Below are 15,000 nucleotides of genomic sequence, written 5' to 3' on the forward strand. Positions count from 1 at the left end.
TAAAAAATAACAAATACAACTAGACTGCATTTCCGGCGGGAACTGCGAAAGTGTGCTTGCCCTGGTCCGGTCAGCAACGTGAGCAGACAGTGGCATACGTTATGCTGAACCTGGCTTGATCCAGGCATTGTAACAGTTGGAGCAGTGGCAATATCTCAAAAGCTCTAGGAGAACTATTGGCTTGCGGGTTGAATGCGATTCGTTGGATTTTACCTTTGGCCTGCCTTCGAATTTAGCTTCTATGACTGAGATCAAATCAATAAAATAAAATGACAGCAGTGATTGGCTGCAAAAATAAATAATGTCACGCGTCTTGCGCCTCTCAAACTGGGCTATCAGGTAACCTACAGAGGAATTGAAATTATGAAATATGACCAAGGCATTAAAAAGCTGCTTGTTTGTCAGGATACTTTTTCACTGATTTATTTTAAAAAATATGAGCTATGAGTGTGAATGTTATATATTCCATCCCACAAATTATGTTTTACTGGTTTATTTGACAAATAATCTATATGGATTTGCTCTATAAAGACCTTATGTCTGCCCGGGGTTGTTTTGAGAGCCTATTGATGTATCTCAGAATAAAGGAATACTTCATATTACTCTAAACCACCGTCTGTAAATCAACTGTATAGTACTGTCTACATTGCACTATATTTCTTGACCTGTCTTTGTATGTTTCATCACCTTTCTATACTTTGCCTCACATTGCAACACAGCTCAGATCTTTGGTTGCTATGAAGGCCAGTCGTTCTAAATGGATGGTTGCTATGGCCAAAGGCCAGTTCTATCTCTGCCGTTGTCAAGCGGGCATATCGTAGAATTCTGATTAACCTTATCTTATTTAAAACATCTCTATTTTACCTAGCCCACTTCCATACAGTGAGTCCCATTAAGAAGTGGCCACTTCATTCGCGCTTACCGTGATTCACACAGCAGCATTATTAAATTAATCTGTCACCATGCCTATGCTTACGTTTGCAAAGAAAACATTTTAATTTGATTCACATGAAACGTTACATTTCATGTACATGTTGACAATGAGTAGGCTAGTTTTGGTTGTTGGTGGTGTTATTGCATCCCTTAGTTATGCCTACAATGCAAGTTCCCTCGCGATTGGAAGCTCCTGTAGACAATAGTAGACGCATTTAAAAACATCGCGTTAGGAGTCCTTGCCACTTCTTTTAAGCTGTCACAGACTTAGGTGCTACTTTTAGGGCTAAAGTGCTTTGTGAATTACTGTTAGTAAAAAAAATAGCAGTCCTAAAGTTACAAGTGACGAAGTTACGAGTGCAAGCATCTCATATCAAATGACCATGGCATTACGCTAAACAACATAAATCCCAATTAGCAACATACATCTCCTCCCTATAGCTAGTCACACAAGAAATGAATGATAAATCTCTGCTTAGCATGCTTCTCCCATAGCTTCTCCGCTTAGCATTCTAATAACAGAAGGGGCACATTTATGTTGACCACTACAACATGACTCATTATGTCTGTAACGTTAACTAATAAAACACTTACTTTCATAAAGGACGCACACCATCCAGCACATACACATGGAAACCGATATTTTAGGTTCTTGGCCACAAACTCAAAACGTGTCTCTCTGAAGCCCTGTTCTAGAATCTTTGCTCTGAAGGCTGTGTTGCTAGGCAATATCAAACAAACGAAATGATAGTCTTTCAGTATTAAATGTGTACGTGTGATTCCGAATGGATGTGTGTGGTTTGCAATTAGAATAAACAAGAAATAACATTTCCAATAATTTCCCATTATAAATTACATAATATGTGCACCTTCCTTACTTGTGAATCTCACACCGTATTTCAAGTAGGCTACACTAGTGAAATGTAATACAACGTTGCCACCTAGCGTTCAAATGTAGGCTATTTAACATTAACGTGACATTGCTTGTTTATTCTTTCGTCAACTCCATGCTTTTAGGAAAACAATCTTTTTATCATAGTTCCCTCTTCAATGAGCGATTACCAGCTCGTTTTTGTAACAGAGATAGCTGTTTATTGTCCCTAGGTTTACAGAAACACCTATTTATATTAATACAGGAAATCAAGTCAACGCTGCCGACCACTGTTTGTCTATTACATGGCCCAGAATGCCTTGCATGTCTTTACAACAAAACAACCCAGTAAAACCTAATTTCCCGTAAACATATGAATTTGCATACTTGTAACATTTTAAATAATACTCTCCCATCATGACATTTAACAATAAGGAAACATTTTATTTGAATACCGTCAATGTGAAAACAACTCTATTATGTAAGCTATATATAGCTACTGTTCTCCTTGCTGCCCAGAGAGATTGTGCATACTTGGAAGGCATTGTGGTAGCGGTACAACTGCAAATGTGAAAGGTGATAGTTACCAAATATGGATGGGTGGTTTGGCAAATGATGGAAACTTTTGGAATATTTCTTTTTTTTTTTTTTAGCTTATGCACCCTCACACTGGAGTCCCCAGTTCATATACAAAATTTGGTATCGATATGTGACAGTGTTCCTGAGATATGGACGACTTCCTGTTTCGGAGCTTCGCCGCCGATTTCGTTTGGCTGTGACGGGCAAACGCTTTCGAAAATCAAAAATCCTTCCAGTAACTTTTGTGAGGCTTGGTCCAAGGATAATGTACATCAAGTTTCGTGGCGTTCGGACCAAATTTGTGACCTGTGAAAATTTAGTTTCGCTTTCTGTTCAATCCAATATGGCGGACGAACGACACGCCCACCTGACGTCATCTTCGCGACCAACTTACACCGGTACTGACCGGACGTTTTAAAGTTGGAACGGTGTCTCTGTCTTAAAGGGCCTAGGCGCTAGGGCTGACAAAAAATTAGGGAGACGGGAAAAATAATAATAATAAAAAAAAAAAATGCTGGACGGAGCGGCGTAGTCACCAGCGTACCCGTGACACCAAGACATACAAGACAGACAACAAAACAAATAAACAAATAAAAAGTGAAAAAAAATATATTTAAAAAGGGGAAAGGTGATGTTAAAATTAGTCCAATTTCCAAACCAGCTGAAAATGTCCAAGGCAATGATGATCCGTGAAAACTGCACAGAGTGTCTTCACAACCGATATGCCAACAAAGTTCTTTAACGTTAGCAAATGATCAACCCGGTGAATTCACTGGCAGTCTGGAGATCACGTTAACGTTAGGCCTTGTAGACTGCAGTCTGGAGATCACTGGAAGCACAGTCTGAAGTAGTGGGCGATCGTGTAGATCCGCAACTCGGTGGACTTCTAACAGCGACAGTCTGTTACTCCGTGAGACTGCAGCTCCTCACCGCTAGGCTAACGTTAGTCTGCAGTTGGCATGGCAGCTCGCAGGTCAGCAACAGCTCGGCGGCCACGGTAGATCTTTCGCAGAGTACCTAGCCTAGGTCCAGCTGTCCTGAGAGATCCCCTCGACCAGACAGTGAAGTGCACCGTTCACGGATGGATGGAAGGATGTCAGAGGCCCAGTTAGTCTGCAGTTGGCATGGCAGCTCGCAGGTCAGCAACAGCTCGGTGGCCACGGCAGATCTCCCACAGAGTAGCCCAGGTCCAGCTGTCCCGAGAGATCCCCTCGACCAGACAGTGAAGTGCAGCACCGCTCACTGATGGATGGAAGGATGTCCGATGCCCAGCTAGGGCAAAAGCTAGCCATAGCAAGCTCCCAATGGACAAACGTCAACGACGTTTCAGCTGACTTAGAAGCAGTAAAAGGACTAAGAATAACACGAAAACTATCAAAAATAACGTAAATAAATAGGGAAAACATGTAACTAGACAAACCAATAGAAAAAAATAAACATGACATTACATAAAATTACGAACATTACATAAAAACAAACAAAAACATGATGCCAGACGGAGCGGCGTGTCTCGCCAGCGTCCCCGTAACCTAGCAACCTCAAGTGTGTGTGTGATGTGTGTGTAAACATGTGTGTGTGTGTGTGTGATGTGTGTGTAAACATGTGTGTAAACATGTGTGTGTGTGATGTGTGTGTAAACGTGTGTGTGATGTGTGTGTAAACGTGTGTGTGTGTGTGACGTGTGTGTAAACATGTGTGTGTGATGTGTGTGTGTGTGTGTGTGTGATGTGTGTGTAAACATGTGTGTGTGTGTGTAAACGTGTGTGTGTGTGATGTGTGTAAACGTGTGTGTGATGCCTCTCCTACAGGTACGGTCGTGTGTGTGTGTGATGTGTGTGTAAACGTGTGTGTGCTTCCTCTCCTACAGGTACGGTCGTGTGTGTGTGTGATGTGTGTGTAAACATGTGTGTGTGATGTGTGTGTGTGTGTAAACGTGTGTGTGTGTGTGTGTGTGTGTGTGTGAGATATGTGTGTAAACATGTGTGTGTGTGATTCCTCTCCTACAGGTACGGTCGTGTGAACTACGTGTTGGCGCGGCGTCTGTGTGTGTGTGTGATGTGTGTGACGTGTGTGTAAACATGTGTGTGTGTAAACGTGTGTGTGCTTCCTCTCCTACAGGTACGGTCGTGTGAACTACGTGTTGGCACGGCGTCTGGAGCTGCTGAGGGAGGTGGCGCGTCTGCAGGAGAGTTTAGACGTGCCGGGAGACGTCAGCTACACCTGTGAGACCGCCGGACACTTCTTCCTCTACCAGGTAAACGCACACCGGCCCGTGTCACTTCCTGATCCCATCTCCTGATCCCACTCACTTCCTGTCCCTCTCTCCACTGTCCTGTCACATTAAGGGGGATCACACTGACCTGCGGCAAGCGGCAGGTGTCCTATTGGTCTCTATGGTTCCGCAGCGGAACAGCGGCAGGTGTCCTATTGGTCTCTATGGTTCCGCAGCGGAACAGCGGCAGGTGTCCTATTGGTCTCTATGGTTCCGCAGCGGAACAGCGGCAGGTGTCCTATTGGTCTCTATGGTTCCGCAGCGGAACAACGGTGGCAGCGCTGGTGTAACACTAGCGTTGAACAAGCTGAGCGCTGAACTTGGTTCAACTTTCAAAGCGCAACGCATTCTATTGTCAGTTAAGGCAAACCGTTTGTGTTACCATAGGAACGAGGTGGGACTTATGGTCTGAGCGTTGCGTTATGCTTGCTGTGATCAGTGTGATCCCCACCTAAAGGCATAAAAAAGCCCCCAAAAGAAATGCATTTTGGCTCAAAGGCAATCTGACTGTTTTGTTGGCACATGATACATTGTTGCATTATGCTTGTAAGTTATGCACACTGGGCACATGTGTCTTCCTAGGCCCTTCAGGAAAATCCCAAACACACACACACACACACACATACACATACACACACATACACACACACACACACACATAAAGACACACACACACACATACACACACACACACACACACACACACACACACACACACACACACACACACACATACGTCCACACACACACACACGCACACACACAGATCTTACATCATATGCACATTGCTGTGCAGCGTTTGCCCTCTCCACCACCCCCCTGCAGTAAAGCAGCCCCAGTGCCTCCCAGCATGTGTGAAGGTGTTTATTTTGGGATGATAATGACGATACACACACCGGGGGAAAACGCCTGATCAGACAGTTTTCTCACTCTGTGTGTGTGTGCGCCTGCTTGCATGCATACATGTGTGTGTGTGTGTGAAGGTGTGTGTGTTGGAGGGTGAGATTGCATCAGCAGTACACACCACCAGAAATAGAGCTCCTTCTCTCTGGGGTGGAGAGAAAATAGATGGAAAGAAAGAGGGATGAGAGAGAGAGAGAGAGAGAGAGAGAGAGAGAGAATATCCATGAGACGCTGAAGATCATCCTCCTCCTCCATTTCCGCTGGCTGGTCGATCCGGCCGAAAGCGGATTCTGGGGCTTGGTGTGGGCCTGAGCTGGGATGTGATTGACGTGAGCGCTGTGAGTGGGGAGAGCTGGGATGCGGCGTCCGGCCGCGCCACTAAGCCGTCTCTGTCCGCCGGAGCGCGGGATTGGTTCTGAGGCCCCGGCGGCGTTCGCCTCTGTGCCAAAGCCAGCGGTCCAGACGCCTCAATCCCCCTCGTCTCGGAGCGTCTGACTTTTCCTTCCCCATGAGGAGAGAAGCCGCGTTTCCTCTCCTCTTCCTCCCCACCTTCCTCCACCTCCACCTCCACCTCCTCCTCCTCCACCTCCTCCTCCTCTTCCTCCCCACCTTCCTCCTCCTCTTCCTCCTCCTCCTCCTCCGTGTTGCGTATTGCGAGGTGATACAAACGATCCCAGGGGGCTTGGGAAGGGGTTAATGGTGTTGCGCTGTTAATAACGGCATGAACAGCCATCTTCACCTCAGGGCAATTACAATTCATTAGTGTGTGTGCGTGTGCGTGTTCGTGTGCGCGTGTGTGTGCGCGCGTGTGCATGTGTGCCTGCATGCCTGCATGCCTGTTTGTGTGTTGAGGGCTGGGTGAGTTGTTTCAGGTCATTCTAATTCAGCTTGGATTTACCCAGCATGGAGGATGGACCAACAAAGTGTGTGCTCTTGGGAAAATAGCAATGTGTGATCTTGTGTGTGAGTGAAAGCAGGCAGATGCTTTTGCCAAGGATTAAAGTTCTCCGTCATAGGACGGATTTCCGTCAATTTGATTTTAGAAATGTCATATTTGAGATCGATGCAGATCCGCACAGACAGCCTTGTAGCCTATTTTGCTTAGGCCTCACTTTTAACGACAGTAGGTTGTGAGTGTATGTTGACAAAAAATAACCATACAATTAAAATAGTCAACTTAAAACTTTGCTATAAAATATAATTAATTTATAGCACAAAACCATAACCAGTAGGCCTACCAGAACCTTGCATATTGGCGTCATGATTTGTGTGCGTCTATTTGGCAAGGCCACTAGCTGTCATGGATGCATTGTCAAAAGTTAAAAATTAAATGGAGATGGGCAGCTGTTGGAAACGGGGGAGAACTAACAAGCCATGGTGTAAAGAAATTAAAGTGCCAGGGGTTTGCTTTTGCGAGGTTCGCTGCAAGAAAATTGTTTATGGATGCAATAGGAAAATGTTTTTAGCACGCCACCAATCAGAAGCCATAAGGTTAACGTTCGTGCACTTCAGGACATCTTCCCTACCTGGTGCAACTAGCCACCACGACAGAGGTAGGCTACGTTTATCTATGGCTGACCGTTTTTACGTTTAGAAAGTAGGCTACGCATGTTCTTTCATAGCGCAACACGACCTGTCCCTCACCATATCGCAACCTCTTGTCAACCTTATACAATCTGTTGCTGAAAACGAAAGCACCGTCTCCAGATTGTCGTTATCAAATGTGCAGACCTCCTGCATGAGCACACACAGTGTTGCTGCTCATAGGAAAACTGAGTTGTCTGTAAAACTCAAAATTACCATGTTTTCATTAAATGCGGATGAGGCAACAAATGGAAATATGAACAATATCTAGAATGTTCTGATTCATTACTTTGATGAGGAAATGGGAAGTCTTGCAAACTTGATTTTATAGATTTTACTTGTCGTTGAATTGCATATTAACAAGAAAAAAATCTTCCCTTTAAACACTTTTGGCCTGAAGTAATTAAATAAGAGTGTGTTAAAGCCTTTCTACAATATTGCTGCAGTAGAAAAGAACAGCAATGGCTAATCAGCAATGGTCAGGGATGGTACTAAAATATATTTTTGTTCATCAGGAAAACTCAATCTCAATCAAGAACACTCTCAATTCGCCTTATTCACATGGCGGCCATTGGCGGCTAAAACGAGGCTACAGGGTACACAAACCATAGGATTGTTATGTTATGCATTCACCTGTAGGTGGCATTAATTATATAGTAAGTGTACCCTGTAGCCTCGTTTTGATTTAAACAATGGCCGCCGTGTGAATAAGGCGAATACTCCCTTTACTTTGCTGTTTGCATCTTTTTGTACATTAAAAACCAATAGGTCACGACCGCAAAAGGGGTGCTATCTCTATAGGTAGATAAGAACAACGTATGACTTATGGCCTGATAAAAGTTCAGTCAAACGATTTTTTTTCACTTTAATCCCTGGCTTTTGCACGTGTGTGCCTCTGAATGTATGTGTTTCTCTGTGGTCTGATCCAATCCAATCCAATCCACTTTATTTATATAGCACAGTTTAAACAAACACAAGGTCCCCAAAGTGCTGTACAGCAAGATAAGACACACACAAGACACCACAGAAGCACAATAATAGGATAAAGTATTAAAATTAAAAGAGATAAAAACTTACTAAAATAAATGTGAAAAATAAAAGTTAAAAGACATAAAAACTAAAATAAAAGTAAAAAGAGATTAAAAACCAACTCCAATAAATAAAATAAAATCAAATAAATAAAATATACTGCCCTCATAACACATCTACATACCATCAACACACTACCTGGGGTTAAAAGCCAGAGAAAAGAGGTGAGTTTTAAGATGGGACTTTTAAGCTCGTTCCCCTCTAGATTTTAGCCTGGCTCTGGGCTCTGTCAGGAGCAGCTGGTCAGCTGACCTGAGAGAGCGGCTGGGAGTGTATGGGTGGAGCAGCTCAGAAAGGTAAGGTGGGGCAAGGCCATGCACGGCTTTAAAAGCAAATAAAAGAGTTTTAAAATGAATTCTAAAATGGACAGGCAACCAGTGGAGTGAAGCTAAAATAGGTGAGATGTGCTCACAAACCCAGATCAACCAGGGGGGTCACAGAAGTGCCACCAAAGACCATGACTTCAGTCTTTTTATCATTAACATTTAAAAAGTTAAGAGACATCCAGGCTTTAATGTCATGTAGGCACTCTAGCAATGGCTTAATACTGTAAGCATCTGACTTTTTAAGAGGGACATAAATCTGTGTGTCATCCACATAGCAATGAAAAGAAATGCCATGTTTCCTGAGAATTGAACCAAGGGGGAGAAGATAGAGAGAAAATAAAAGAGGGCCAGGCACAGAGCCTTGTGGTACCCCATATGAGAGGGGGACAGTGGAGGACACAGAGTCATCAACACTAACACAGAAGGTTCGATGTGACAGGTAAGACCTGACCCATTCCAGAGCTGTGCCTCTGATGCCCACCCACTGCTCCAAACGGGCAATCAGGATTTTATGGTCCACTGTTTCAAAAGCAGTAGTCAGATCAAGCAGTACAAGGACAACGCAGTGACCAGAGTCAGTAGCTAAAAAGATGTCATTAAAAACTCTTAAAAGCGCTGATTCTGTGCTGTGCAATGTTTTAAAGCCAGATTGGAAGATCTCAATAATATTTTGCTCATTTAAAAAGTCCATGAGCTGGGAATACACAATCTTTTCTAAGATTTTAGACAGAAATGGCAATTTGGATATCGGCCTGAAGTTTGCCAAAACAGTAGAATCCAGCCCAGGTTTTTTTTAACAACGGTTGCACAACGGCATGTTTAAAATTACCTAGAACCACTCCAGTGGTCAGACTGCTATTAATAACTGCAGTAAATGATGGTCCAACAGCCTGAAAAACCTCCTTAAGAAGTCGGGGAGGGACATTATCAATGATACATAATTTAGTACATGTATGTAAGCGTGTGTGTGCTGAAGAGACAATTCAGTCCAGTTGATATTGGTGTTATGTCTTTTATGCATTGATTATTTAATGCGTTTTATTTGGTAGTCTGTTCAACACAATTCTGTATCAGTATCCTGTGCATGTCTGATCAGTCTATTGATTCATGCGGATATGGTTATTGATCTGCTACTTTTGCTGAGAAATCACACTTAGCATTTTCTTGTGGAAATGCATCTCTAGTTCATCATGAAATCAGTAGCCATTGCCAGGCACTGGAAATAAAACCCAAGGCCACCCCACTTCCTCCTGTCTCGAGGGTTGTCCGTCATTCTCTCTCCCTCCTTCTCTTTGCTTCCTCTCTCCATCTCAGGTATTTTCTTTCTCCCTTTCTTTCCTCTCTCTCTCTTTCTTTCTTCTCTCTCTTTCTTTCTTTCTTCTCTCTCTCTTGCTCTCCCTCCATCTCATTTGAGTGCTCTGTCCATCTCAGGTATTTTCTTTCTCTCTTATCTCTCTGTTTCTCGGCATCTCAAGGTCATGACACGCCGTTTGCGTTAGCATCTTTAGCGTCTGTGGCTCTAAGTGTGTTGTGTGTCCCACACGCTGGGAGGATTGAATATATTGAGGGGCCGTGCACACGACGCTGGTTTTTGTAAAACCGGTGAGGTTTTGTTAACGGTTCCGCCTTGCATGTACACGACGCCGGCAGTTTAGGAGACTGAAACCGAAGTGGGAACTTTTTGAAACCGCCGGCTAACTTTCGCCGTGTAGACGCCTGTAGGTGCGAAGCCGGCAACCTTATGACGACATACATGCTGCCCCACCTCTCAACTCAGCCACGGCACTCGACCTGACATGTTGCTTATCATATTAAAATGTTTTTCTTTCCCCTGTCATGATTTACGTGCACAATGTAGCCTATCAGCCTTTAGTGGCAAGTTAGAAGCACACGCTAGCTTAACTTAGTTAAACATTAGCTTACTGCATGTTAGTGTTTTCTCCAGTGGTGCTCAGACCTAATGCAATGCGTAGGCTAAGCATTTGAAATTTCACATAGCAGTCACATACCTTGAAAATGAACTTTATTTTTAACAGTTGAATTGAAAACCGAATTGTCTGTAGTCTCCTTATTTCATGCGACTGCTTAACCAGAGCACATTAGACATTCTCTGGTTTAACAAACTGTTTCAACAATGTTTTCTTCTACGCGATCCACGCAAAATGATCGTGAAGCTTCTGCACAGCGGCGCCATCGACTGGTCTGGCATATGCACTACAGCACATTTAGCCGGTTACACCTCTGTGTGTACACGCGAGGTTTTTTCTTGCCGGAGTCGTTAAAGGTGTGAAAGCGGTAAGAGAAAATCCACCCGGCGGTGTCGTGTAAACGGCCTCTGAATCTCAGGTAGTGACTCACCCTCTCACCTTCTCTAGGGCCGTGTCACCCCAGGCCCCCTGCTGGTCCAGCACTGGGCCATGTTGAGCTTCTGTCGCCCCTATATGTGTGGTCACACCCTTCAGCTTCTTATTGGCCAGTTGAGCATGTTGAATGTTGCTCTATGCCTATGCTCTGAAAAAAACGAAGCGTCTTAGTTTTTCGTTACCAGCAACTGCCGGGATTTTGTGATCTTCATGAGCATGAAATCAAGTTGCGTTTGAATCTTCATGAACTGTACTTGCATTACTAAAGAGCATTTAGTATATTTAGTATTTTCAGTATTTTAGTATTTTTTTTTTTATCTTCTACTGTCTTTATTGTTCAGTGGTGTTTTTTTATATTTATATACTTACGTAAACTTTTTCTGCTGTAAGTGCATGTTGTGTGTGATGTCTGTATGCTACCGAGACCTTGAATTTCCCCTTGGGGATCAATAAAGTATCTATCTATCTATCTATCTATCTATCTATCTATCTATCTATCTCTCTCTCTCTCTATCTCTCTATCTCTCTATCTCTCTATCTGTATCTGTATCTCTATCTCTATCTCTATCTCTATCTCTCTCTATCTCTCTCTCTCTTTCTATCTCTCTATCTCTCTCTTTCTCTATCTATCTATCTATCTATCTCTCTATCTCTCTCTATCTATCTATCTATCTGTCTCTCTATCTCTCTCTCTCACTCTCTCTCTATCTCTATCTCTATCTCTCTCTCTATCTATCTATCTGTCTATCTGTCTATCTGAGCACCTGCAGTTGGATAAGCCATTGGAGCCTAGTAGCCACTGCTGATTTCGAGCATGTTGAGTCTCCGGTAGTTCCTCACCTGTCTCTCTCTCCAGGTGATCTCTCGCTGGGAGGAGTACATGAGTAAGGTGAAGCCTACAGTTGGATAAGCCATTGGAGCCTCACCTGTTCCTCACCTGTCCCCCCCCCCCCCCCCTCCCCTCCAGGTGATCTCTCGCTGGGAGGAGTACATGAGTAAGGTGAAGCCTAAAGCGGGCCGCCCAGTCAGTGTGGAGACTGTGTCCAGTCTCTTCCCGTTCCCCAAGTACTTCCAGAACGCTCCGCAGCCGCTGTTCCGCGGCCAGTCCTACGACGAGGACATGGACATCGCAGAGGGCTGCTTCAGGCACATCAAGAAGATCTTCACACAGCTGGAGGTGTGTGTGTGTGTCTGTGTCTGTGTCTGTGTCTGTGTCTGTGTCTGTGTCTGTGTCTGTGTGTGTGTGTGTGTGTCTGTGTGTGTGTGTGTGTCTGTGTGTGTGAGAGTGTCTGTGTGTGTGAGAGTGTCTGTGTGTGTCTGTGAGAGTGTGTGTTGATGTGTGTGTGTTTAGGAAGGGTAGACTACAGTATGTTTGAAGAGGTCAGAAGGTGTATGTATGTTTGAGAGTCTGTGTATGTTTGAGACCGTGTGTCTGTGTCTGTCTGTATCTGTAGGGCAGCTTTGTACTAGCGTGTGTGTCAGGAACCGTGGTATGCTCAGAGAGGTGTGTGTGTGTGGGTGGGTGGGAGTCTGTGTTTTGTGCTGGAGGGTGTGTGTAAAGGTTAATGATGACTCTTGTCTTGGGGCTGTGTGTGTGTGTGTCCTGGTGTGCAGGCAGTGTTTTTTGGAGCTGCTGTGTGAAGCATGTGACTGAGGTCAGCTGAGCCACATCACACACACACGCATACACACACACAGTACACACACACACACACACAAAGCGCGAGAGAAATGTCCTGACCAACTGTCCAGTTCCATGTTACGTAACATTACATACTGAATAAACAAATAACTCTTTCACACACACACACACCATGAACAACACTTGTATACACACAAATCACACACACACACACAAATCACACACACACACACACACACACACACACACACACACACACACACACTACCTAGTGTACAGATGAGCATATGGATGGCCATATGACTGAAGTGAGCAGCTCAGCCTCTTGTGTGTTCACCAGTGCGAGCTGTTCGATCTGCTCACTTCACACCCTCCTCACAGCCGTCTCCATCAGCACCAGCTGTCTGGTTCTCTAGCGTGTGTGTGTGTGTGTGAGAGAGAGAGAGAGATTGTGGCTGTGAATGAATGAAAATGAATGGATTAAGATGAATGTGTGTGTTTCTGTCTGTGTGTGTGTGTGTAAGATGAATGTGTGTGTTTCTGTCTGTGTGTGTGTGTGTGTGTGTGTGGTGTGTGTTGTATGTGTGCGTTAGAGAGAGATTGTGGCTGTGAATGAATGAAAATGAATGTGGATTAAGATGAATGTGTGTGTTTGTGTGTGTGTGTGTGTTTGCGTGTTTGCACAGGGGCTGATGTGAATGTGTGTGTGTGAATAGCTGTGTGTGTGTGTGTGTGTGTGTGTGATTTTTGTCTATGCATATTATATTTGTGTGTTTCTATGGCGCACATGTGGTGGCCATGTGTAATTTGCATGCGTTACTGTGTGTGTGTCTGTGTGTGTGCATGTGTGTGTCTGTGTGTGTGCATGTGTGACTTTATGACTGCGTATGACACACGTGTGAAAGCAATCGTGTGTGTGTGTGTGTGTGTGTGTGTGTGTGTGTGTGTGTGTGTGTGTCTCCGTGTCTCCTTTAACCATTGGTTGATGGCAATTATAAAATGAACTGCGCTCCATGGACAGCCAGTCTTAATGCCTATTTGGAGTGGTGTCGGGTGAGTAAGCTGTTTTCCGCAGATTACTTCAATAAAGGAGCCTCTGTACACATCTTGCACTATGTCAATGAACAGTTGAGGTAGTTGTATTTCCTCTAGTGATCTGATCATGACATTGTGCGGTAGAGTCCCAAATGCATCTCTAAAGTCTAAGAAGACTAAGTGCATTCTGCAGGACTCATGCTTAAAGTCATCAATCCCTGTTTTAAGGCAAAACACATGCTCATTCATGCCTTGCCTATTGATGTATGCCTTTTGCTTGGTGGATAGGATGTCAGCCTCCACCAGCCAAAGGAGGACTCTGGCCAGAATGCATTTCATGAATACCTTGATATATCCCTCCATGTTGATGGGTCTTCAGGGATGTTGTCTTTTTTTGGAATACGATGTACTAGTGCTCCTTTCCAGGAATCTGGTACTCTCTTATTTTCAACACAGACATTGAAGATAGTTGTTGTCTGACATGGCTGCGTGGCTTTAAGGGTCTCATATGTCACCCCATCCTTGCCACTGGCTTTGTTGTTTGGAAGGCTATTTAAAACAGTCTCTACCTCTTCATATGTAAAGTGCGTTGTTGCAGGAAAAAACGTTGGGTGGCGGCACGCTCTTGTGCCACGGTGGAAGTGGGAGGTCTTCATTGCGTCTTTGATTTTGACATTTGTTATCGTAATAAGTCTGTATGATGTCATTAGGATGTGTCAGTGTGCCCCCCTCATGCCATCGCCCCCAACCCAGTACAGGGCTGCTGATGATGTCCAGTACAGGGCTGCCGATGATGTCCAGTACAGGGCTATGCCGATGATGTCCAGTACAGGGCTGCCGATGATGTCCAGTACAGGGCTATGCCGATGATGTCCAGTACAGGGCTGCCGATGATGTCCAGTACAGGGCTGCCGATGATGTCCAGTACAGGGCTGCCGTTGATGTCCAGTACAGGGCTGCCGATGATGTCCAGTACAGGGCTATGCCGATGATGCCCAGTACAGGGCTGCCGATGATGTCCAGTACAGGGCTGCCGATGATGTCCAGTACAGGGCTGCCGATGATGTCCAGTACAGGGCTATGCCGATGATGTCCAGTACAGGGCTATGCCGATGACGATGATGTCCAGTACAGGGCTGCCGATGATGTCCAGATAGCCTCCAGAGATGAAGGCATAATTACAAACATGCTCGCCAGGACAGATTCCTTTCTGGAATGGTCAGGTCTGGAGATTAAGGAGACAAAATGTGCTGTTCTGTATGAAAGGAGGAGTGGAGGGAATCGATGGTATCGTTCAAAAACTGATAAATGCCCTGAGTTCACAATAGCATCAAAACCCCATACGTGTATATTCTCTTCATGAGACATACAGCTACCTTGGACACAAATTTAACATTGCAGGA

General features: G+C 44.5%; 1 protein-coding gene across 2 annotated transcripts in view; it reads left to right on the top strand.

Annotated features, from left to right (window-relative positions):
- Positions 1–15,000, top strand: part of aqr (aquarius intron-binding spliceosomal factor) — a 120,231-nt gene that overhangs the window by 62,624 nt on the left and 42,607 nt on the right. For both annotated transcript variants that reach the window (XM_076295580.1, XM_076295581.1), the window contains 2 exons: positions 4,502–4,637; positions 11,888–12,097. In XM_076295580.1, coding sequence (XP_076151695.1) covers positions 4,502–4,637; positions 11,888–12,097 — 346 coding nt within the window. The remainder of the gene's footprint in view (positions 1–4,501; positions 4,638–11,887; positions 12,098–15,000) is intronic.

This window comes from Alosa pseudoharengus, unplaced genomic scaffold (assembly GCF_046254945.1).
Source record: "Alosa pseudoharengus isolate Yale_2024_CS ecotype anadromous, Long Island Sound unplaced genomic scaffold, YU_APseudo_1.1 YU_APseudo_1.1_scf_2, whole genome shotgun sequence".
NCBI lineage: Eukaryota > Metazoa > Chordata > Actinopteri > Clupeiformes > Clupeidae > Alosa > Alosa pseudoharengus.